The 24,163-nt window shown below is 47.6% G+C and overlaps 1 protein-coding gene across 2 annotated transcripts in view; it reads left to right on the top strand.

Annotated features, from left to right (window-relative positions):
* The first annotated feature begins 175 nt into the window (after positions 1 to 175).
* The window catches only part of Nr4a3 (nuclear receptor subfamily 4 group A member 3), a 40,254-nt gene continuing 16,266 nt past the window's right edge, over positions 176 to 24,163 (top strand). Inside the window, exons 1-6 of one of the 2 annotated variants that reach the window (XM_052717029.1) lie at positions 176 to 1,649; positions 4,858 to 5,031; positions 7,130 to 8,100; positions 12,219 to 12,348; positions 12,795 to 12,967; positions 22,415 to 22,614. In XM_052717029.1, the coding sequence (XP_052572989.1) occupies positions 7,132 to 8,100; positions 12,219 to 12,348; positions 12,795 to 12,967; positions 22,415 to 22,614 (1,472 nt within the window). In that variant the 5' untranslated portion in view covers positions 176 to 1,649; positions 4,858 to 5,031; positions 7,130 to 7,131. Of the gene's footprint in view, positions 1,650 to 3,656; positions 3,857 to 4,857; positions 5,032 to 7,129; positions 8,101 to 12,218; positions 12,349 to 12,794; positions 12,968 to 22,414; positions 22,615 to 24,163 lie in introns of those variants that run through there. The other variant, XM_052717028.1, reaches the window with a different exon arrangement.

Raw genomic sequence — 24,163 nt, 5'->3', positions numbered from 1 at the left:
TCCAAGAAGAAATTGCTGTCCCTCATATAATTGCCCAGGCTTTCTGCACAACTAGGAAGACAAATGTGTCCCAGGAGACCATAGGAAATCCCCTAGAGACAGATTAATGAATCCTGTTGATTGATTTTTGAAATATTTCATTTGAGAGATGGGAGGGGAGACGTCTACAACCCTCAAAAAAGTGAAAGTGCGAGTAGAGTTCCATGTCTGCCCCGGTGCTGGGGAAGAGAGACGCTCTGTTTAACAGTCATACTCGCTCAGCTGTTCAACACGTGTGGTGTGTTTGTTTTATATATAGTTTCTCGTGCAGCGCGCGCGTGGCTGGATGTGCACTTCTTTGGGTTATAAAGTGTCCAGTAAAGAACCCCACACCATAAGTGTAAAGAAATAAAAAGATCTTGTCCTTGGAGCCGTCTGCATCCCAGTGCGAAACACCGGCCACAGACAGGAGGAGGAGGAGGCGGCGGCGGCGGCAAATTAGCCTAGGCGCAGAGGGCCAGAGAGACGTAAACAGCCTCCGAACCATTGCATGAGGAAAGCACAGCTGCACCTCGGGGAGTCTTGGGGCTGGTGCCAGACTCCTTCAGCAGCGACTGCCAGGTCACTCGGAGAAGCTGGCTGGCGGAGCCTTCCCTTTCGGAAGAGCTGTCCTCTCTCTTACCCCCTCGACCTGGCTCGGTGCCTCGGGGCAGCCTCGGAGGCCAGCCAGCAGCACTCCTCCAACTCCACTCCACCCGGAGCCTGACAGCTGGGCGGTCCGCCTGACCCGCAGGCTGGCTGCGGCACCCTCCGGTAGACATGCGCCCTGGCGAGCGGCTCCGGTGCGCGGGTCGGAGAAGGCTTGGGGCTGGGGTCCGCAGCTCCCCACCGTTTCCATTGTGCGGCCGTGCGAATGGCAGGGGAACGCGCGCGCGCGCGCGCGCACACACACACACACACACACACACACACACACACACACACACACACCCTCGCACACGCGGAACCGGCTGGGCCAGGGGAGGGAGGAGGAGGGTGACGTAGCGTCCCATGGCGTCACATTGACGTCTCGCATTCCAGGCACTCTATGGAGAGGCCGCTAGGGCTCCTGTGGCATAAATGACGTGCCGAGAGAGCGAGCGAACGCGCAGCCGGGAGAGCCGAGTCTCCTGCCTCCCGCCCCCCACCCCTCCAGCGCCTGCTCCTCCTCCGTTCCCCATACACAGACGCGCTCACACCCGCTCCTTCACTCGCACACACAGACACACGCGCGCTCACACGCTCCTCGCACACACTCCACTCTCTCCCGCGCGCTCACACCCCTCTCGCCCGGCGCCCTCGCCGGTGCCGCGCGGCGCCGCAGCCGGACGCCCCTCCTGGGCTCACTTTGCAACGCTGACAGAGCGGGCAGTGGCCGTGGAGGTGGGAACCGCAGCGACATCCTACCCCCGGGTCGCGGCAGGAGACTGGACGTCGGCGGAACCTCTCGGCGGCGCTCTCCCATGAGTTGGGATCGCAGCATCCCCCGCCAGCCGCTCACCGCCTCTGGGAGCCGCTGGGCTTGTGCACCGCAGCCCTTCCGGGACAACAGCTGTGACTCTCCCCCAGTCCAGATTTCGGGACCGCTCTCTAGAAACTCGCTCTAAAGACGGAACCGCCACAGCACCCAAGTACGTATGCTTTGCCCAGTTAATATGGGGACTTGCTTAAAAGTTGGCGCGCTGGGAAGCGTCGCTCCTTAAATTGACAACTTTGAGTGTGGGGTGCCCCCCCCCCACACTCGCCTCCCCACTCCGGCTTTGCTCGCCAAGCGGCGGGTGGGTTCCAATCTGAAACTTTTCCCCTGTAGCTAGCCCTTGGGGACTCTGGAGCGGGTGAGATTCCTCTCCCCACCCAAAGAGGCGAAAAGCCTCTAACAAAGAGGAGGACCTGGATTTGTGCTGTAGCAGCTCCAGCGTTGTAATTCAGGGTATTTCGGCTCTAGTTGTCATGGTAATGATGCTCTCGGCGGCGGCGGCGGCGGCGGCGGCGGTGGCAGAGAGTTGGAGCCCCGGTGATGAACGGCAGTAATTTTCCTGCCTTTTAAGTGGGATTGAAAATAGGGACTCTGGTGGGTCCAAGTTAATGTGCCTAATGGTGAAACGGAGCTGGTTGTCTGGGAGAAAGCTTAGGAGGGACGGTGCCTGGGCAGCAGCGGCCGGAGTTTGCAGAGGCGCTGAAGGAGCTCAGCAAAGAGGGTGTAATTGTAGGAATGTGGCTTATTGTATTGAAATGAGCCTGGGGCTCCACTAGGCACGTCTGCCTGGCGTCGCGGACTTGCTGGTTTACACTTTTCCCCACGGAGGTAATCGGGTGTAATTGCCGACTCTCGCGCCCCGACACGCGTGGGGACGGCGTCCCTCTTCTCCAGGCCTTGGCTGGTGTGGAAAAGGCTTGCGTTACTTTTCAACGCGCTTTCGGAGAAGTTGCTCCAAATGTTTTACTTTTGGTAGAAAGGAAAGTTCTCGGTGGTGAGAGGGAGAGCTGAGCAGCCGAGCGCAGCCTGCGGAGACTGGCTTTCAAAGGCACATCTCGAACCTGTTGGAGGCTTCCGGCAGTCATGAGGGAGCTCATGATCATTGGTCCCTTGATTTCCAAGAACGTTCTTGGAGGTGGCCTTTTGTTTATGTGCCCGGGTTCTCCCGAGGGAAGAGCCGCGAGGAGTGTGGTCATCAGTACTCTGGAGCTGCTTATCCTGGGGCCTTGGGTGCTGGGAGAGAGGTCACTGGGTTCGGTTCAGTCATTCCCTCGCTGTTCCAATTCTAGTGATCCTCTTCCAACAACCGGGAAATGTTTCTATAGAACCGAGTTGGGGAAAGAAAAGCTGCTCAACGCGCATACTGAACACAATGAATGAAATTACTTTATTGGAGTTGTTTTAACCGAATAAGCATAACCTGAAAGCCAAGAACTCCTGGAGCCGTAGCTCCCTCCCTGTACAGACCCCCCCCCCTCCTCTGGGACCCAGCACTCGCTCACAGAAATTCTCCCCCGGAGTTTGTCTTGGCTCCCTCGGTCTTTCTGAGAATCTCAGTCTTTCCCTTTCTGCCTGTCTCTCCTCCACCTCTCTTGCCCCCGCCCAACCTCCGCCCCCGTCCCCCGAGTTGGAAACTCCGCGGAGGAGCCCGGGTCACAATGGTGTGTTTCACGGTTTCCTCCACACACTTCACCACGGGGAGGGGAACACGGGGGTGTTCCCTTCGTCTGCCCCCGAGAAAGAAAGGGGCTTTGACAGAGGTAGTTATTTCTTCCTAATTTACAACCCCGAGGCTCTGTGCTCCCGGCCCCAGCGGCCACGAGCCGGAGCGACGGAACGTGTTTCCAGGCGCAGAGGCTTTGCCTAGGTAACCGGCTGAAGGGGGGCGGAGAGAGCGATGGGGTGCTGGGCTGGGCTGTAGGATGGGCGGTGTGCTGGCCTCTGAGAGGAACCCCTTCCCTGGGGAGACGCGACTCCCGCCCACCCCAGTCCAGAGGCCGCCCCTTAGAGAAAGACTACTCTTGAAAGGCTCCGGGGGAGGGTGGGAATACCCGCACCCAGTGGAGGGAGGGGGTTGCTGGAACCCCCCTCTTTTGAAGATGCGAGAGGGGGAGGGCGAGAAGCACATGCTACAGCTGTGGAAAGATCCACTCGTGCCAGCGCTTCAGCAAGCGCAAGATTTCCGTCGGAGAACCTCGGGCTGGGGATGGCAAGGGAATCCCCCATTTCCTGGCCATCGAGAATTTCCTAGACCTGGGGAGTCCGAGCCCCTTCCTCTCTACAAGCAAACTCGGGGTGCGGGAGCGGCAGGAGATGAGACTTACCCTACCCTTGTGTCCAGCGCTCGCCACAAGTCTTTTGGTTAGTTTGAGGGTTGGGTTCCCCAACCCCGGGGGGGTCACGTTCCTAACCTGTGAGCTGTGCCCACCCCGGACAAAGGGGGCGCTATAAGTCGGAGTTTGGGGCAGCTGGAGCCCTCTTCCCTGCCAGGCAAGCTGCGCTTCCAGCTACAAAGTTTCACTAGGCTGAGTACCGAGACCTTCGCCTGGGAGCCGCTCTGGGCGCCCTCCGGAATGTACCCCCTCTGAGCCACCGGGTGGCCTGGAGCCTTAAAGCCGCCCACCCTCGGGGATACCGCCCGCTGAGTGCCCGGGACCTCCCTCGGTCCGCAGCAGCAGCCGCCGAAGCTGTCTGCCCGAGCGCGCGGCTCCCAGAACTGGCCTTCTTCCCTCTGTGCCCTTTTGTTTGCTTGACCCCTGGCCCCCCGAAACTCGCGACTAATAGAAAGGAAGCTCCATTAGCATTTAGAATGAAAAGCGCAGACTTTCTTAATTCCTCCGGGCATTCATGCATTCGTTCCGGACCTTGTGCGTTTCCTACGCGGCATGTAGGATTTGTGTTTGAGGAGTGGGGTCCGTCGGAGTTGAAAAATGGCTATTTTCTTTTCCTGAATACTCATTGACACTACCACCCCCCAAATTCGGGCCATATTCGTTCCTCGAGTGTTCTTTCTTCCATCTCCCTGACTTTGCAAGCAGGGAACAGTGAGTGCAGAAAAGATCAATTTCTGGGCGATGACAGGCCGTGGGGGGGTTTAGCATCAGACCGCGTACTACAAAAGGGCTGTGAGCTCACTGGGTGACGGCAACCTTCCCTTAGCTACCCCACGACAATGTGATGCTCCTTGTCCAGGGATTCCGTGAGCCCTAAGCACTTTCACTTAACCTTATGATAATTCTTTGTTATTAACTAGCATTTTCTATAGGTTCCCCCACCCCCACCCTATTCACCCAACTCTGCCTGGAACAGATGACCCAGCCTAGTCTTACCACAATCTCTGTCCCCTCTCTCGGTGCCTCCAGAGCCCACTGCGGGAGAGCGCAGACCGACGAGCCCCGGCGCTGAGCCTGGATCCTCAGCAGAGCCGGGCAGCACAGCAGCTGCTTCGCCTAGCCCGACGTCCCCGCCTCCTACACTCTCAGCCTCCGCTGGAGAGACCCCCAGCCCCACCATTCAGCGCGCAAGATACCCTCCAGGTAGGTCTGAAGCCCTTATTCCTCCTGAGCATGGGAAATGGTGGGGGGAACCAGCACCCAGCAGGCAGTCTGGTCCACTTGCCCAGTACCAACACAAGGCTGCTGGCCCCGGATTTCACAGCACAGGTGGCCTCCTGGCACGAAGCTCCGCTGTATACCACACCCTGTTGCTACCAAGCGGAGCAGTGAGATTACATGAACCATTTGTCAAAATTATGTTTCCTAAGAAGAAAAACAAATACTCCAAAGAGATTAGGATATTTTGTTTTTTAATGGCTTTATTTTTGTCCTTTTTATAATCCAACATATTCATGTAAGGAATCACTTGGCGAGATAGGGGACATTTTTATTGGTCTAAAACCCAAATCATTTGTGGTGCAGGAGTTTGGATGACTGAGGCTCAGAGACAAGGAGAAACCCATGTGAACTAAAGGCAGAGATGTAACTGTAAAGGCCTCAGATTTGGTTTGTACAAATTTGTTAAAGGGATGGGAGGAATCAGGCCTGTGTAGGCACCAAAGAGACAGGGATACACTCCCCCCTCCTGCTGGAGACTTCAGAAAGACAAAGAGCAATAGGGGATGGACAAATGACAGATGACTCGAAGGGACAAGTCCTGGGGATGCAAAGGGAGGGCCAAGATGGAAAGACTAGGCAGTGTTCTTTCTTTTAAGTGATCAGTTTTCATTTCAGTCGAAGAACTCGACTCCAAGATAAGCAATCCCTTAGCTTCAAGCTAGCTCCTAAGGCATCACTTGAAAAGAAGGCAGTCTTGAACTGGCTCCTCCTCACCGCTGCTTCTTCCAACAGGCCCTCATCACCCTTTTTCAAGTCAAGATTTCATCCCATACACGCATGACTCAATCAGATTTGGAAATGTGGGTAAGAGAAAGATGTCAAAGGAAGTGTGAAGCAGTGACTGGCTTCTCTGTTAGTCACACCTTCTTCACACACCACACCCTCCAAGAAGTTAAGCACCTGGGTTTCCTTTGCCTCAGAAAAACCAACCACCAGAAACTCCCCATGTTACCACTTTGATTTAGCCACAAAAAAGGAAAATTATTAGAAAAATCATCCACTAGAGCCAGTAACTATCAGGGCCTTCTCAGCCACCTCAACCTCTGTGACTATAGCAAGCACCTCAGAATACCAGCTGCCTTGAGGGCCCAACCAAGGCAAACTGGCAGAGAAATTGCACCTGCTTTGAAATTGCTCTTTTCCTTTCCTCCCATCATGAGAAAATACCTAGACTAGCTTGCCTGTTAGAAGAGCTGTTAACTGTTGTCGTAAAACGGCTCTCATCTTCCTAGATCAGAATATCGTCTTAGTCAGAACTGGGAGGTGTCTACATACATGCATCCGCGCACACAGTATCGTAGAGAGCAAGCAGGTTTGGTGGGTGTGCTGTGTTGCAGCTGATCTTTTTCTTTGCAGATGGCATCAACTCCCCCGAGTCCATTTCCTGGGCCTACATGCCCACCTCACCACTTAAGCTGGCTGAAGTCATCAGTAGGGGTCCAGTTTGTGCAGGCTGCTAATCCTGTTTGGAGGAGTGGGTGGGAAGCAACGACCACAACTTGTGTGGGCAGCCTTAGTTGGCACTCATAAAATGTTAGCATGTCACTGCCTCCCTTGTCCCACACGGAACATCTTTTTCACCAGCTCATGGGTTTACAAATTAATGTGTGTAAGTCTTAGGGGGGACCAATGGCCTCCTTCTAACCCAAATGAACTAACAAGGCATTCCCTTCCTCTCCCTATGGCTAGGGAGACCATTCCAGTTGGATTTTAGGACTTCAACTATTTTTTTAAAAATTCTCTGGGCTTATGAGAGAAAACATTTGTATCCAGATCTGGTGAACAGAGCAAGGGAGATCTAAGTCAGCCCCAGGAGGTCAGGTTCTATTGTCTGTGGCCCCTTTGTCAGTCAGGGACTCAGCTGTCTTCCCACAAAGGAAGAAAGTAAGCTTGGGGCACTCAGTCTTTGCCAGCAGGTGGGAGACGATGCCACTTCCTCTGTTTCCTGATTCAAGAGCAGTGAATCCAGCTGGCAAAGGAGTGTTGACTGGCTTCTGAGCCCTTTTCTCTGACCCTGCAGATATGCCCTGCGTGCAAGCCCAATATAGCCCTTCGCCTCCGGGGTCCACTTACGCCACGCAGACGTATGGCTCGGAATACACCACAGAAATCATGAACCCCGACTACGCCAAGCTGACCATGGACCTCGGTAGCACAGGGATCATGGCCACCGCCACGACGTCCCTGCCCAGCTTCAGTACCTTCATGGAGGGCTACCCCAGCAGCTGCGAACTCAAGCCCTCCTGCCTGTACCAAATGCCGCCTTCCGGGCCGCGGCCTTTGATCAAGATGGAAGAGGGCCGTGAGCACGGCTACCACCACCACCACCACCACCATCACCACCACCACCACCATCACCAGCAGCAGCAGCAGCAGCAGCCGTCCATTCCTCCTTCCTCTGGCCCCGAGGACGACGTAGTGCCCAGCACTTCCATGTACTTCAAACAGTCTCCGCCGTCCACGCCGACCACGCCAGGCTTCCCCCCGCAGGCGGGGGCGCTGTGGGACGACGAGCTGCCCTCCGCGCCTGGCTGCATCGCACCGGGCCAGCTGCTCGACCCGCAGATGAAGGCGGTGCCCCCAATGGCTGCAGCGCGCTTCCCGCTCTTCCACTTCAAGCCCTCGCCGCCGCACCCTCCCGCGCCCAGCCCAGCGGGCGGCCACCACCTCGGCTACGACCCCACAGCCGCCGCTGCGCTCAGCCTGCCCCTGGGAGCCGCGGCTGCTGCCGCGAGCAGCCAAGCTGCTGCGCTCGAGGGCCACCCGTACGGGCTCCCGCTGGCCAAGAGGACGGCCGCGCTGACCTTCCCACCGCTGGGCCTCACAGCCTCCCCTACTGCGTCCAGCCTGCTGGGAGAGAGCCCCAGCCTGCCATCGCCACCCAACAGGAGCTCATCATCCGGCGAGGGCACGTGTGCGGTGTGCGGGGACAATGCCGCCTGCCAGCACTACGGGGTCCGCACCTGCGAGGGCTGCAAGGGCTTCTTCAAGGTGAGAGCATGCCTCCTCCAGGCGCTTCCTCCGCTCTGCAGTCAGGCCCCTTGCAGGGGCATCTAAGTAGGAGTAGCAACCTTCTTGCCCCGGCCAGTATGAAAGCTCACTCACTGTGCATTCCGATTCCTAGGCTAGAACTTCAGACCTTTCTTTCTCGGGCTTTTAAACTCAAAGTCCATGCACTTGATGGGTCGGCCCCAACCTCTTGACCTGCTGACATTGCCTTCTGAGTGCTTTTTTTTTTTTTTCTGAATAGGGATTTCTGCAAATTCTCTAAAGGATCCAAACTTCAGCAACGCCCAAACGTCATCATCCCTTCCCTGTACACCCAGAGCGCCTGAGAGAATAGTATGTCAGGCCAGGGCATTTGTGTCTCCATCTTCACAGGAAGAACTGCTAGTCTAGAATTAGTCAGATTTAAGATTGAATTTTGGTCGGGCGGTGGTAGCCCACGCCTTTAATCCCAGCACTTGGGAGGCAGAGGCAGGCAGATCTCTGTGAGTTCAAGGCCAGCCTGGGCTACAGAGTGAGATCCAGGAAAGGAGCAAAGATACACAGAGAAACCTTGTCTTGGAAAAAAAAAAAGAAGAAGAAAAAAAAGAAAGATTGAATTTTGGTCACTCGCTAGCTGTTTTTATTCAGTGTGCTTTGAAGATAGAGGATAATTATGCTTGTACCTTGAAGAAGAAAATGGAGGTTCAGAGAGGTCATTCAACTGCCATAGAACTCATACTCAGAGAGTGAGGTGGATACAGGAGGTCAACTCATATCTGTGTGCTCCCAACACGCCTCCTTTTCCTAGCTCCGCAGTGGCAGAGTTGGGGCTGGGGCAAACTGGCTAGGGGCATTTTGGGACAGGTTCCTTCATAGAAGGGTAGCAGGCAGAACTCAGGCCTTGCCAGTCTACCCGGTCCTCTAGGAACACTTGCCTCCCTGCATCTGTGCACACACACAGTACCCACGTGGATCATTCTCTCATAGACACAGTGGAGAATTTTACAATGGGAGTGTCATCAGCCTTCCTATATTTATCAGCAAAAAAAATTGAGCCCTTGAGAAGCATCCCTTGGGCAGGCAGGCTTGTGCAGTGAGTGAGTGGCATAGGACAGTTGGTTTCTCTTGACCCCTGAGTTCAGTAGTCTTTCCATCCCTGGTGTGTGTGTGTGTGTGTGTGTGTGTGTGTGTGTGTGTGTGTGTCTGTGTGTCTGTGTGTCTGTGTGTTTGTGTCTGTGTGTATGTGTGTGTCTGTGTGTGTGTGTCTGTGTGTGTGTGTGTGTGTGTGTGTGTGTGTGTGTGTGTGTGTGTAGGGGGGTGGGCCAGCTTACTTATTCTCTTGTCTTCCTTTTGTCATTTAGTCTCAGACAGTTCTAGAAACTTCTGTCTTAGTCTCCTCACACCCTGACCTACTGATACCTCAGACATGCGCAGACCCACACAAACTTCATAGGCGAAGTGGAATGCTGATTGAGTGACTAGGATTTGGGAGGCAAATAGAGTATATTTAGGAGCGTGCTGGAGCTGGAGCTGGAAGATTCAAATAGGAGTCCTAACTTGTCACCACCTACCAGTTTATAACATTGGACATAAGTCTTCTTCCTAGATCTTAATTTCCCAACCAGTGGATCAAACTCAGAGAAAGGCGATATTAAATAAGATATCAACATATAAAAGCACTCACTTCCTAGTCTTTAAAGAGCCATAAAACAATAGTTATTAATGAATGAAAACTCGGAAGTATTTATGACAATGCACATGTTTGTAGTTGGACATATAAACCAACAGGGGGTTATTTCTGGTGTGACAATGAGTATCATGTCACTCATTGAATTCTCTAGGTAAATGAAAGGATGCTTGGGTAATTATAGATGCTGCCATGTCTAATGCCCCACAGATACACAAGCTTATGGCAATTTAAGGGCAGAACTTCCTTTTAATAAGCCATTCAGGTTAGCCTCTGCCTTTTTCCCTCAGTATTAGGGACTGAACGTGGGGCTGCTTTGTGCTTGCTAGGCAGGTACTCTACCACTGAGCTAGAACCCAATCCCAGGTTAGCCTCCTCCCTTTCTCTCTCTTATTCCCCCACCCCCAGTTACCTACTCAAGATGTCCCAAAGCTGCTTCCACATAACTACATTCCTTTAGTGGGTTTGATTTTTTTTATAGCATGTCAGTGGAAATGCTAAAGAACAATGAACAGCCAGCAGGAAGGGAGAAAAGAAAGATGCTCCAGTAAGCGTTGAATGAAGACTCTACTGTAGAGCCATCCCTAAATCAATGAGAACTCATCACAACACTGGAGTGTAACATCCCAAGTCTAAAATCGTGCACTAACCCTTCCCCAACAGCTTCCCTCTTCTTCAGCATTCCCTTGAAAACAGATCTATACTTGAAAGGGTGGGGGCAGGCCGGGGTAGGACCACCACACAGATCTGTTAATTAAGAGAACTGGAACCGGATTTACCAGTGGCTTTCTACCATTAAATTGAATTCTTTAAAAATGTGACATGAAGTGCAGTTAATGATGGGAATTCGGTGATTGAACTGTAACGATCTCTCTGTCCTTACACTGTGCACACACACACACACACACACACACACACACACACACACACACACACATGTGGGGAAGGCTTTGGGTTATTGGGAAAATGTGTACCTGAAGCAAAATGCCACAAGTGCTTAAATCAGCACACTGCCTTGAGGACAGTGTGAAGAAAGAGTGCTAGGAAGAATGGGCATGTTCTGTGAAAGAGTGTGTCATTCAAAGGCTCCTATCAATACTGACTGATATCAATACAGAGAGTGAGGTGCTGAAAACCCAGAAGTCTTTCAGAGTTTTGCATTTAAATCCAGCAGCCATGTCTTAGACTTGGCATAGGTTGGGATTGCATGTGTATAATCATTCCCTTACATGAAATGAAAAGGTGACAGGGTAAAACTGAAACTTGGGAAATAAGAGTGGAAAAGAAAGGATAAAAGTAAAACTAGAATTCTGAGCCCAAAACACATCACTAAGCACAGCTTACCTAAACTTCTTTTAAAACATAGCCGAGATTTCCCAAATAAATTCAGTGTTCTGCTCTGAGCAGAGTTGTGTAGCTCCATGTCCTTTCAGAACGATCCATCCTCAGTGGTAAACTTGCAACCATTTGCACAAAGATTTTCATGGGTTTTTGTTTGTTTGTTTTCTTAAAGCATCATTTTACATTTGGAGCATAAGATTACGTTTGATTATTGTTCCGTGTATTATTTCAAAAGTCTATGTGATTCAGAAAACTGTGGTGTTATTTTTATCTCCAATATCAAGTTTTATGATGTGTCTTTGACAATGTGGTTCTTTTTGGTGTCTGTAATAATAGTCATTTGTGAAATACTGGGATGTATATGACTTTCTTTTTTTTTTTTCTTGTTCTTACCCAGCTTTGGGTTTTCTTTCTTGGAGATGATAGTGATTTTTCTATCCAACTTTAAGAATTGGAAGTCAGAAACAACCAGTTTATTATGTGTATCCTTTAAAAGATAAAGTGAGTTAAGTAGTGCGATCATGTGGATTTCCTTTTTAATTAAAACATGATTTCCTATTTGTTTTAGAATGAAAACATTATTTCCTATATATTTTAGCGAGATAGACCCTGATTTTGTTCTGTACGATTTCATCTCTATTGAGTAACAAAATCAGTTATTGTGATAGCTGCCTTACAATAGTGATTCCATCCGTAGGACAGTCCAGATAATTCTGATTTTATTTTAATAAGGTCAGCGATAATCAGGGGAGTAGAACAAGTAGAAAATTGTTCCCAAGGGGATATTAAAAGTGGAGATAATCTAATCCTCTGAGGTACGATATGTTGACCTGGTAATTTCAGATATGATTTTATCATTCAGAGTTGGGTGCCTCCTGAGACTCGCTTCAGAACAACCCAAGATGATTTTCACTGTCAGCCAGGAACACTAATAAAATTGTTTTTCCTGCAGGCTAGCGTGTTAGGAAATTAAATTTATCTAATTATACAAATTGCACTGTCGCTTTTCACATTGTAATTAAAATACATCTTGTCAGGTCTTACCTCTTTCCAGAAACTATTAGTTGACTATCTCTGTATTATATTTTCTCAGAGAACGGTGCAGAAAAATGCAAAATATGTTTGCCTGGCAAATAAAAACTGCCCAGTAGACAAGAGACGTCGAAATCGATGTCAGTACTGCCGATTTCAAAAGTGTCTCAGTGTCGGGATGGTGAAAGAAGGTAAGGACATATGTTTTTCATCCAGTTTGCTTATGCATATCCTCAAACAGCTAAATCTGCTAATATTTACATGGAGGCAGTAAGTTTTCCTAGTGTCTCTTTCTTTCAAACATTTTCTTTTTAATGGTATTTATATTTACACTAAAGTAACATTGAGGACTGCTTATTCTAATTTCTCAAAAATCAATTTTTTAAAAAGCCATTATTCTATTTGAGAAGGAGATTTTCAGAGCTAACATGTAAGTATGGGATATCTTTTTTTTCCCCCTCATTATTTCAACTCTCAATCACTGTTGAGCATTATTCCAAACTTAACACTGCTTTGAAATGGTGGATCTCATTCATCATTGCCAAACTCTAATGTGTTTGGATTCCTTTTCGTGATTTATGCCTTTTCTGAATGTGATCTTTAAACACTGGTTTCTTCTCTCTGTGTGTCTCATCAGTCGTGCGTACAGATAGTCTGAAAGGGAGGAGAGGCCGGCTGCCTTCCAAACCAAAGAGCCCGCTACAGCAGGAGCCCTCGCAGCCTTCCCCGCCACCCCCTCCGATCTGCATGATGAATGCCCTTGTCCGAGCTTTAACAGATGCAACACCCAGAGATCTTGATTATTCCAGAGTAAGTTCACTAAATGCTCTTGAATGATTATGCTACTCCATTCATGACAATAGTAACCAGAGTTGATTGAATGACTGTGCCTGGGACTGTGCTAGTCGGCAGCCTACCTTTTCTATAGTTTTCATTTCGTTTAGCAACTAGTGCATTCACTATACCAAATAATTTTGGCCTGATTGACTCTCTAAATGCCTTAACAATGACCCTGACAGGGCTACACCTGCCACACGTGTGGTTGCAGGATCCCTGGTGGCGCCAATGAAAAGCTGCACAGGTGAACTACAATTTGTAGTTCTCTGATGCTTTAGAAATTGTGACTATTGTGAACAAACCCTGTGGGTGAACCCCAGGTTATCCTTAAGCAGGCTACCCAATTGCATCCTCATTGATTAACTTGCTGCTTGTCTGGGGGGATTAGACCCTGGGAGAAGCAAGCCCTGGCCTTGGCATCAGGGGCATCAGGAGGTCTGGGATGGAATGCTGCCTTTTCTGTTTCCTGCCTGTGTCACCTGGCTCCTGTTCTTGACTTTCTCCTCCCCGCAGTGGAAATGATTACCGTATTTAACACCAGAGGAGGGTTCTGAGCATCAGTCACACAAGGATGAAAAACCATTTTGAAAAACTTAAATGATTACCAGTGTTGTTATTTCAGTCAACCAAAACATATCAACATTTTAATTTAACATAGGACATCATAAAAAAAAATCTCACCAGTATGAAGCCTGCAAATTTCCCTAAGAAGGGCCATAAAAGACTTTTGAGAAAAATTGCAGCATGATAAGGCCATTTTTATAGGACTTTGAAAAGCAGAGTTCTAGTAAAATACAGTCAGTACAGATGGAAGAGGGAAAAAAAATAGTCCTAGTTACTGAATAAGTCTTCATGTTAGACACTGTATCACACTGTCTCATTGCACCTTTGAAAGAGCTATGAGCTGTAAGGGGTATTACCTCCACTTGAAGACAAGCTTAGAAACACAAATGAAGAAAGGCTAGTGTGGGGATCTCCCATTGGTTGATCTGATTGCCTTCCCCATGGCTAATTCAGCATTTCCAGCATCTGGGTGAATGCTTGGCAAGGAACAGGAGTATGCCTTTGCTATGTGACCTCCTTTTAGGTTGCAGTGTTGACAGAGATGATGGCATACATTCTGAGAGCCTCTTGCCCCCCTCCCTACCCTCATCCTAGGCAGCAAAGCCTTCTCTACACCTGATCACAAGCCTCCCTGTAAGTAGCATGGTAGATCCTTAGCACCAAAGGTTGAGGACTCTTATTCTGATTGTAAGTAGCATCTCTTGATGAAAGTCAAGTCTCAAATAGTATAATAGTATAACAGAATAATGCATTGACTAAGGGCTGAGACTTTGAAAGCAGGCAAGTCTAGATGAAAATCCCATTGCCCACGTTTACTAGCTGGGTGACCTTGAGAAACTGATCTTTGAATGCCTCAGTTTCCTCATCTTTGTTACTTGGTAATATTATCTGCTTCCCAAGATTGTTTGTGAAGATTAAATATGATGACCTTTGTCAAAACTTCAGCATGGTACCTTGTATGTCACTACTTTCATCAAACTTTTTACTCTGGCCATTTATCAAATGTGCTAATAAGTATAGGCACTACACAGTCCAGTGTCATGGGGCAACACCGTTAAGATAAGTAGTATTATCCCCATGATCCAATAAGGGAATCAAAACAAAGAGAAGTGAAAGAGTTGACTGGCTCAAGGTCACTAAGCAAAACACATCTATCAGAGGTCAAATTAGGAGTCACACTTCACAGCCTCTGGTTGCAATGAGGGTGGGAACTACTATTTGGACACGAAGACTCTCCTCCCCAAAGCACCTCTGCCTCTCCCTCTGCAATTCATCTGCATCAGTGAAGCTTATAGGTGCTGCTTTAGCTAAAACTGGCATGCAATCTGGCATCGTCCCAGGGCATTTGCCATTGCTACTGATGGTCAGTCCAGAAAAGTCGCCTCCCCCAGAATGATGTTGTATCCCCAAACTATCTAATTATCAGTCTCCATGGCCTAATTTCTCATGCAGTGGCAACATCTCCCCAGTACGTTGAGTTGTCCCAGCTGGGAACTGTCTCTACAGTGAAAAAAATCAATCCAGTGTGTTTGCTTGTCTCTGCACTGTTCAGTCTGTTAGTCTGGAGTCATCATCTTCATCAACAAACATTTATCCAATTTAATTGTTAGCTTTGCCCCAAATACAGATTGCTAATGCCAAAGTCTGGGTCATGCTGATGCTACCTACAAGGCCTAGCTCAATTTTACAAAGCATATTTATTTTAATTGCATTGTTTTGGAATCAGGTTGAACTTCATCGCTTGGGTTCTCCTGCATTTAGCTAGCTCTACAAAATTATCAAAAATTGGACCCAAATCAACTAAATTAAAAGACTTTTTAAAAAATACAGTGAGCTTTCATCAAAAACTTGGAAGAAGACACAGGAGCATGCTGATCACATTTGCAGATGACAGAAAGCTGGGAGGAATCTGCTAATATGATGGATGTCAGTATCAACATTCAGAACGATCTCGACAGGTTGGAACAGGAAGGGCTGAAACCATCACGAAGAAAGTTAACAAAAATAAATGTGAAGCTCAACATTTAGATTTTGTTAAAGGGGAGAGCCTTGGCTTGTCAGTGGTTCATTCAGGAGTTTATTCCACAGACACTCAGTATGATCCAACCAAGTGTGTGTATGTGGAAGCAGCGGGGGGGGGGGGGGGGGCTAAATTACCTGCTGTGGTAGTAGAAGTATGGGACCAGAATTCAATTCCATATGGTCCCATGGACTGTCCTTTCAGATCACACGTCAAGGATTGAGTCCAATCCAAGACCAGATTTAAGGGGGAATGTAGCTACACTGTTTCTGGAGACTTGTAAGAGATGGTTGGAGAAAAAAGGAAGATATATAGATAGGAAGGGAGCCTTGTAGGAATTAGGTCACTCTCACTCTCTTTTCCCTGTATCAAAAAGAAAAAGAATACTTCTGTTCCCTCAGGCAAATCTAGAGAAAGAAGATGGTGGCGGGGGTGGAAGGGCATGCCTTCAAAGCTGCTCTGAGGGCAAGTTCTCTGATCCAGACCAACTACTGTCAGAGTGAGGTCAGCAAACCAAGGAGTAATCAAGGACAGCACATGACAGGTTTCTCCACAAAGGGAAAGGTTGTCTGCATGACATTAAGTCCTTTCCAACTCTTAAAACTTTATGATTCTGAGGTTTACTTTTTGGTTCCTTAATGTAAGCACTTACTTGCAGAAATATACAAGAATGTGTATATTTGTGTGTGTATGTATGTATGTATGTATATATATATATATACATATATATATATATATATATAACTTACATGATTATGTAACATGACTTTGTTATCTATCAAAATACTAGAATTGGGGCTAAGGAGATGTCTAAGTTGGTAAAGTGCATACCACCCCAGTGTGAATACCTGAGTTCAAATCCCCAGTAGCGTACACTTGAAATTCTAGAGCTGGTAAGGTGGCAATTCCCAGGATTTCTGGGATTTGCTGGCCATCCAGTCTAGCCAATGGTGAGCTCCAGGTTACATGTGAGACTCTTTCCCAAACATAAAATGGATTAGGAAGAGGAATTGGGGGTGAATATGATGAAAGTATATTGTGTGCATGTGGTGGTTTGAATAGGAACGTCCCTCATAGAATCATATTATTTGAATGCTTAGTTACCAAGGAGTGACACTGTTTGAGAAGGATTAGGAGGTATGGACTTGTTGGAGTAAGTGTGGCCTTGTTGGAGGAAGCGTGTCACTGGGGATGGGCTTTGAGGCTTTAAAGAACCAGGCCAGGGTTCTTTCTCTCAGCCTGCAGATTAGGATATAGCTCAGAACTAGTGCTCCAGTACCATGTGTGCCACGGTGCTCCCTGCCATGTGCAAACCCCCAGTTGAGTGCTTTCTTTTATGAGTTGCCTTGGTTATGGGGTCTCCAAAATAACAGAAAGTGGCTAAGACAATGCATCTATGACATTTTCAAAGAATTAATATTTTTCAAATGATTAGAAAATTTTAAAGGTGGAGAATTGTCAAGGAACTCACAGGACATTGGCCTCTGGTCCCCCCCACACACAGGCATACACACATATGCCTATACCCTTACATACAGATACACAGACACACACTTAGAACAAAAAGCTAATAAAACAGGCAAGATGGCTCAATATAAAGGCTTTTGCCGCCAACCCTGATGGCCTGAGTTCAATCCCCAGAACCTGCATGATAAACGGAGACAAACAAACCCCACACCATGGCACTGGAGTGTGCCCACACACATACACACAAATAAATCAATAAGAAAAAGAAAAGAACTTCTCTAAATGTGACTTTGAGTCAGACACCATCGTAAATATTCTCACAGAAGCCCGCAATTCTGCCACCAAAATTATAACGTCAGTGCTTTATTTAAAGATTGTCGTTGCCTGAAATTAAGCTTGTATGCTACCGTCCCCTTAAAGGTTTGTAATTATGAAATCGCAGCGCTGAATGACCTTGAGATCATCTGAGACACCCCCCCCCTCCTTGTTGTGTTTTCAGAGAAATAAATGAAGGCTCAGCGGGGGTAATGCTGTGGCCTGAGACTGGTGGCAGGGCTGAGATGAGACACAGTCACTCAAGGGGATGCTTCCGTGCCATCATACTATCCCTGCTAGCTAATGACAATTTACTAGGTTTTTTTGTTTTTTAAGTAGAAATTTCATTTGATTTTTTTTTAAAAAAACTACAATAATAGTAATATGTATTTATATTATACCATCATGCTTATGGTATACTATTATATGGTAGTATTACATCATTTTTATTAGATTTTTTTAAATATATTTGAGTGTTTTCCTTGGTGTGTATGTCTGTGTACCGACCGCATGGGTACCTGGTGCCCGCAGAGGTCAGAAGAGGGCCTCTGATCCCTTGGAACTGGAGTTAGATGGTTGTGAGTCCTCATGTGGGTGCTGGGAGCTAAACTTAGGTCCTCTGAGAAAGCAGCAAGTGCTCTAAACCTCTGAGCTATTTCTCCAGCCCTTTATCTTTTTTTTAAAAAAAATCAATTCATTCAGAAGTAAACACACAAAAAAATACATTGTTTTCTGTACATTGGCAGTCACCCTACCCCTCTCTCTGCTACTGATATTAACGTCTTAGTATGTATTCATAGCTTATTGTATGTTAGACAAGAACTTGTCCTGTCAAGTTGGGCCTGACAGTTGATGTGGCCAATACAATCTACTAACAGTACTAGCTGCACACACCCCCTCCAAGTGATTAGGTAAATAGAGAAAGAAGAAAGCGTCTGCCAGCCAGTGTCTTTTGATTTCCATGTAGCAGGATATGTGCCTTAAAGGTAGAAACTGAGTGAACCCTTTTCTCCCTGAATGTGGAAAAAGGAAGGATTGTGTTCCAAGTCACAGAGGGAGTGAATGTTTTAAGAGGCCAGGATGAGCACTCCTGAGCTCTGTGACGCATTCCTGGCTCTGGAGCCTTCACTTCTCCTGTGGGCCAAACTTCTCTCCCTCAAAAATGAGCTCAGATCATTGTACATCAGCGCAGTCAAAACATGTCACATTTGATTTGTTTCTCCCCGCGATGCTGCTATTCCCTGCCCCACAGTTGCTTTTAATTTAGCAATACGAGTATATATAGATACCGGGCTTGGCTTCAGCGCCCGCATAATTACTAATGAGGAAATATACTTAATGTCCTCATTAGCTGGTCATTCCAAGTATTTTTCAGCATGCTAGGATGTTTTCTGGTAATCCGTGCCACTTAGTGCAGTAACAGACTGCAGCTACGAGAACCATTGCTCACATCAAACCAGACACCAGCAAATGTCACTTAAATGCTAATGAGATAGCCTTAAGACCCAACATGGCTACCACATGTTAGACTTACAGAGACCACAGCGTGAAGGCTGCAAAATACTGGTTTCAAGACGCTTTGGGGAAGACGTTTCCCAGGCAATTCACTGAGTGACATCGGCCAGCTCCCACCATGAAGACCTTCAGTTTGAATGGTGGAGAGGTTAGACCAAGTGCACTGCTGTGATTCCTGCTAGTCCTCTTATTCCCTAACCCTCCCATCACTGCAGCTGCTACCTAGAGTTCCACTATGAGTATGGACCAGAATTTCCCTGGGTGTGGTACCCAGACTACCTCCAGGCCAGCATCTCCCTGGCTGTGGTACCCAGACTACCTCCAGGCCAGCATCTCCCTGAGTGTGGTACCCAGACTGCCTCCAGGCCAGCATCTCCCTGAGTGTGGTACCCAGACTGCCTCCAGGCCAGCATCTCCCTGAGTGTGGTACCCAGACTGCCTCCAGGCCAGCATCTCCCTGGGTGTGGTACCCAGACTACCTCCAGGCCAGCATCTCCCTGGGTGTGGTACCCAGACTACCTCCAGGCCAGCATCTCCCTGGGTGTGGTACCCAGACTACCTCCAGGCCAGCATCTCCCTGGGTGTGGTACTCAGACTACCTCCAGGCCAGCATCTCCTTGGGTGTGGTACCCAGAGTGCCTCAACCACAAAGAACGGCAGTGTTTGCTTTAACATACAGGTTCCCCCCGGGTCACACCCAGACCTACTGATTGAAGACTTGAAAGCAGGAGGCCAGAACTAATCTTTATCTTAAGAGGAGCCTCAGATGATTCTTTGGCTTTATAACGTTTGGGAGCCACCAATGTAGTTTAATAATGACAATTCAACTTTACTTTGAATGCCCCAGTTTTTCTTAGGGACGAGAAAGAATGAACTATAAAATTTCCAGGAAGCACTAAATTCACTTAACAAATATGTAGGGTAGGGGGCATGTGGATGGTGGATCTGACAAGGCTCTGCCCTCTTGGAGCTTACCTGCCATTGAAAGAGAAAACAGGTACTGAAAACATCACCTGCAGTAATACCATTAGAGGCAGGAGGGACACTTTTTGGGTTTTGGTTTTTGGTTTTTTTTTGTTTTGTTTTGCTTTTAGTTTTTCTAATAGAGGGACACAGACATCAAAAAAAGAAGAAAGTTGGGAAAAATATATTCATCACCAATCTTTTTCACTACCAATTTTTAAAATGTCACTTAAAATTTATTTTATTTATCAGCATATGTATATGTGTAGTATATGCATGTGTTCCAGTGTACGTGGGTGCATGTGTGGGGTGAACATGCACATGGCTTGGGGAGTCCAAAGGCTGGTATCTGGTGTCTTCCTCCATCACTCTCCACCATATGTTTTGAGGCAGGGTCTCTCGTGAACCTGGAGCTAGCTAATCTAGCTCGCCAGCTTGCTTCAGGGATCCCTTGTCTCCTGCACCTTTGGCAGATTAGGATTATGGGTGGACCATCGTGTCTACCTGAGTTTTATAGAAGTTCTTCATGAAAGCAAGTGTTTTATGCACTCAGCCATTTCTCCAGCCCCCAAATGGCACTCTTTAAAGTACAAAAACCCAAGACTATGCATACATAGTTTGACTCATATAATGATCACATCTATCATCTATGAGATATGAAGGCTGAGAGAAAAGTCACATACTGAGGGGGGTGGGGAGGAAATCCATTTCCTTCATATATTTCACATATTTATCAAGGGCTGAAAGTGTGATACATATTCAGCTCCATTCTGCTATTAAAGCATCACATGACTAATTTTTCAGAGTGCTTTTCTCTAGCTGAATAACTTATAGGCCTGGGCCACTGCTGAAACCTGACCCCCACAGTTGCTGCTAAATGCATTGTGCAGGCTGTTTGGGTTAAAACCCGTATCTATTTGCTGTTGTGTGTAGCAAACAATTCTCCTTCTAGGGCCTTTGTAGAAGTCTCCATCTGCCGTGGCTGTCAGTGAAGGTGCTGCTATATCTCTGACTAGAGCTAAAGCCATACTCTGACAGGTCAAGTGTCCTGATAGGCTGGCATTAAACACTAGCAGAGACAGAGAGAAACGTTCGTTTAAAAAATTCTTTCTCTATTTGACCTATGTTTCAATGGAATAATCAATGAACAAATACCTTAGGGTATCTTGCCCAGAGTTGTAGGGACTGCATGCAGGCACAGATGGGGGTCCAGCTCTTCCACTTCCAGGGTTAAGTGGCTCGGCCAGGCAGAGTATCTGGAAGCTTTGGCCTGTCTCTTTAAATTCTATGTTCAGAGGCACATAAATGATCCTTCTCTCCCCACCTGCTACTGGTAGCTCAGGTTGCATCTGATTTTGGTTCCAGAATTCTGGGACTTGGACAAGAATGACTGCAGGTGAATCCCAAAGGGTTTACAGTCAGGGAAGCTGGGCCTGCGGGTTTTTGTTCTGTGTTTTGTTTTTTAATTTTTTCCTTGCTGAGTTCTGTCAAAGTAAAGTTCATGCCCCAAGCAGGCGGGGACTGCTCTTACCACTGCAGAAGGCGTGAGTAGCCCAAAGCTTGGGAGAGACCTCCTCCCCCTCCTCTGCCTCCTCCTCCCCCTCCTCCTCTGTCCTCCTCTTCTCCCCACCTTCTACCCCCAGGTTCCTAGGTCTGTGCTATCTAGTATGTCTTTCTGTGATGAGGAACATGTACCCCACCCCACGTGACAGTTAAGCACCTGAAATATGGCTAGTGTGATAAGAAACTAAACTTTTGATTTTGTCTGATTTTGATTAATACAAGCAGTCCCAATCCCCAAGTCTGGTGGCATACAGCTGTCTGGGCTCTGCAACAGAGGAACTCCCCACCCAACACATACACGTCCAGATTTATCTCATAGCAATCCATCACCAGCTAGCAAAAGTTAATCATCTTTTCTCCTATTGGTTAACTATGTGATTTTCACACTTCCGTGTACATTAGAACCCTCAGCTTTGATAAGAAGCGGTCTGTTAGACCCACCTCCAGAGTTTTTGATGAAGCAGGCCTGGGATTGCCATTTCTAGCACAATACCCAGTTTCTATACTTTGAAAATCTCTGGCTCCTTACTGAGGGCATCTTTTTGGAATGCCACAATGCTACAGCAGAACCCATGGAGCCAGAAGGCCTACTCAGACCCAAGACCCTAGGGCAATGGTTTCCATGTGGGCAATGGTTTCTCCCATGGGATGCTCTGTGGAATCATCTGTGGAGCTTTTAAAGTTCCCAATGGGCAGACCTCACTCCAGACCACTTATATTGGCCTCTCTGGGGGTAGAACTGAGACACCAGTGCTTTATAAAGCTCCCCAGATGACATCGACAAACCCCGGCACTGATGGGACTTGAAGGGACTTTTATCTATTGGATAATAACAATAAATTCATTTTATTTTATGTCCCAGGGCCATTGGAGGATCGGATGAGGCTGTGAATGTTAATAGGTTTTATAAAGGGGGATAAGATTTAGGCATTGACATCTGGGCAGAGCCAGTCTCAAAAGATGGCGCCATCCCCGTGCAATCAGGTTAATGCTGTCTGTGCATTACTTTCCAGTACTGTCCCACTGACCAGGCCACTGCCGGCACAGATGCTGAGCACGTGCAGCAGTTCTACAACCTCCTGACGGCCTCCATTGACGTGTCCAGAAGCTGGGCAGAAAAGATCCCAGGATTCACTGATCTCCCCAAAGAAGATCAGACGTTACTTATAGAATCAGCCTTTTTGGAGCTGTTTGTTCTCAGACTTTCCATCAGGTATGTTCTATTATTTTATCTCCCCTCAGCCTTCTCATTTGTAACAGTGGGGGGTTTATTGAAGAAATGGAGATGAAATGTATTCAAACATTAAAACACTGAGCAGTGGGGACTAGAAAGAATGATGGAGTGGCATCCAGGACCCTGGGTTCCAGTCTGAAGTCCACCAGGGGTAGACACAGTGCAAGTCTCTGAGCAGAGTGTTGCCTCACTAGGAATCCAGATCTTTTCTATGCAAAATAGAAAATGGATGTGGTGGTGCCTTAAGTCTGTGGCTCTAGGACTGTTCTTGGGGTGCAGATGGTGTTTGTGAAAATGCTGGGTTTGCCTTATGAGTTTCTATTTCACAAGTGATTGTTGCAACATTCTTGATGGGCCTCTGAAAGTTCGACAGCTGAGTTTTTGGGTCAGAAGATTTGGTCCACTCTCTAGTGTTCAGTGGCAGCAAACATGAGGAGGATGTGAATTCTGTCTATCATCTAGCTAGCTAGCTATCATTTCTTCCTTTCTTCCTTTCTTTCTCTCTTTCTTTCTTTCTTTCTTTATTCATTCATTCATTCATTCATTCATTCATTCATTCATTCATAGACAAATAGGTCCACTAGGTAGCTTAGCCTGACCTTAGACTCACAGCTGACCTTGAGCTTGGAATCTTCCCTGTTCCAACCTCCAGAGTGCTGGGGACTCAGGAGTGCACTGCCATGCCCAATAGGAAGTGACTTTTCAAATAGCTTCAACTTCAGACCTACGCTCCTCTCCACACATGTCGTGTGTGTGTGTGTGTGTGTGTGTGTGTGTGTGTGTGTGTGTGTGTGTGTGTGTGTATGTTTTTATTCACCACCCAGGGCATATTTAATTCCATCTTCCTTGCTTCATTTCAATACATATTTCAGAGATAGTACCTGTATTTCACCAGATATTATAAAAAAAATCATCATTCCCCTCTTTCTCTTCTCTACCACCTGTTTCTGTTTCATATTGTAGCATCAGAAACTCCTGCGTAAAGTGTAGCTCCTGTGCCTTGAGCTAGTGGGCTACAGAATAATACTGAAATCTGCATTTTAGCTATACTCTCTTGATTCTGAAGCCAGTGGTTGCATGTCCACGTTCAAACTCTGAGGTAAAAACATTCTGTCCATCTGCCCCCTGTATGGAGGGATCTGAGGCAGAGATGGGATAGAGTTGTAGCTAGAGTGCCAAAGTTGAGCTTAATTTGCAGCCAATCCAGTGCATGAGAGCTGGGAGAGATGTGCCTGTCATCTGAGGCGCGTGGCAAGGGATTAGGCCGAAGATAAGCTCCATGCAGGTGGACGCCACACTTCACCAAGCCCTCTGTACTGCCTGTCTCCAGGAACAGCTCATCCTTGGTGCTCAGTAAATACCGGCTGAGTGAAGGAATGAATGAAGCTATTCATCCAGAAGCACCGTTAGAAAGACACTGGCTTGTGTGTGCGATTGACCTAGAGAGAGAAATATGGAGCACGATATTTCAAAGTTAAGGAAAAGCCAAGATTAGAGTAAGGATCCCACAGAATTGAGAATTAGTTAC

Source organism: Peromyscus californicus, unplaced genomic scaffold, assembly GCF_007827085.1.
Source record: "Peromyscus californicus insignis strain IS unplaced genomic scaffold, ASM782708v3 Scaffold_5__1_contigs__length_169319896, whole genome shotgun sequence".
Taxonomy (NCBI): domain Eukaryota; kingdom Metazoa; phylum Chordata; class Mammalia; order Rodentia; family Cricetidae; genus Peromyscus; species Peromyscus californicus.
The sequence above is the reverse complement of the archived record's forward strand: the minus strand, read 5'-3'. Positions and strand labels throughout refer to the sequence as shown.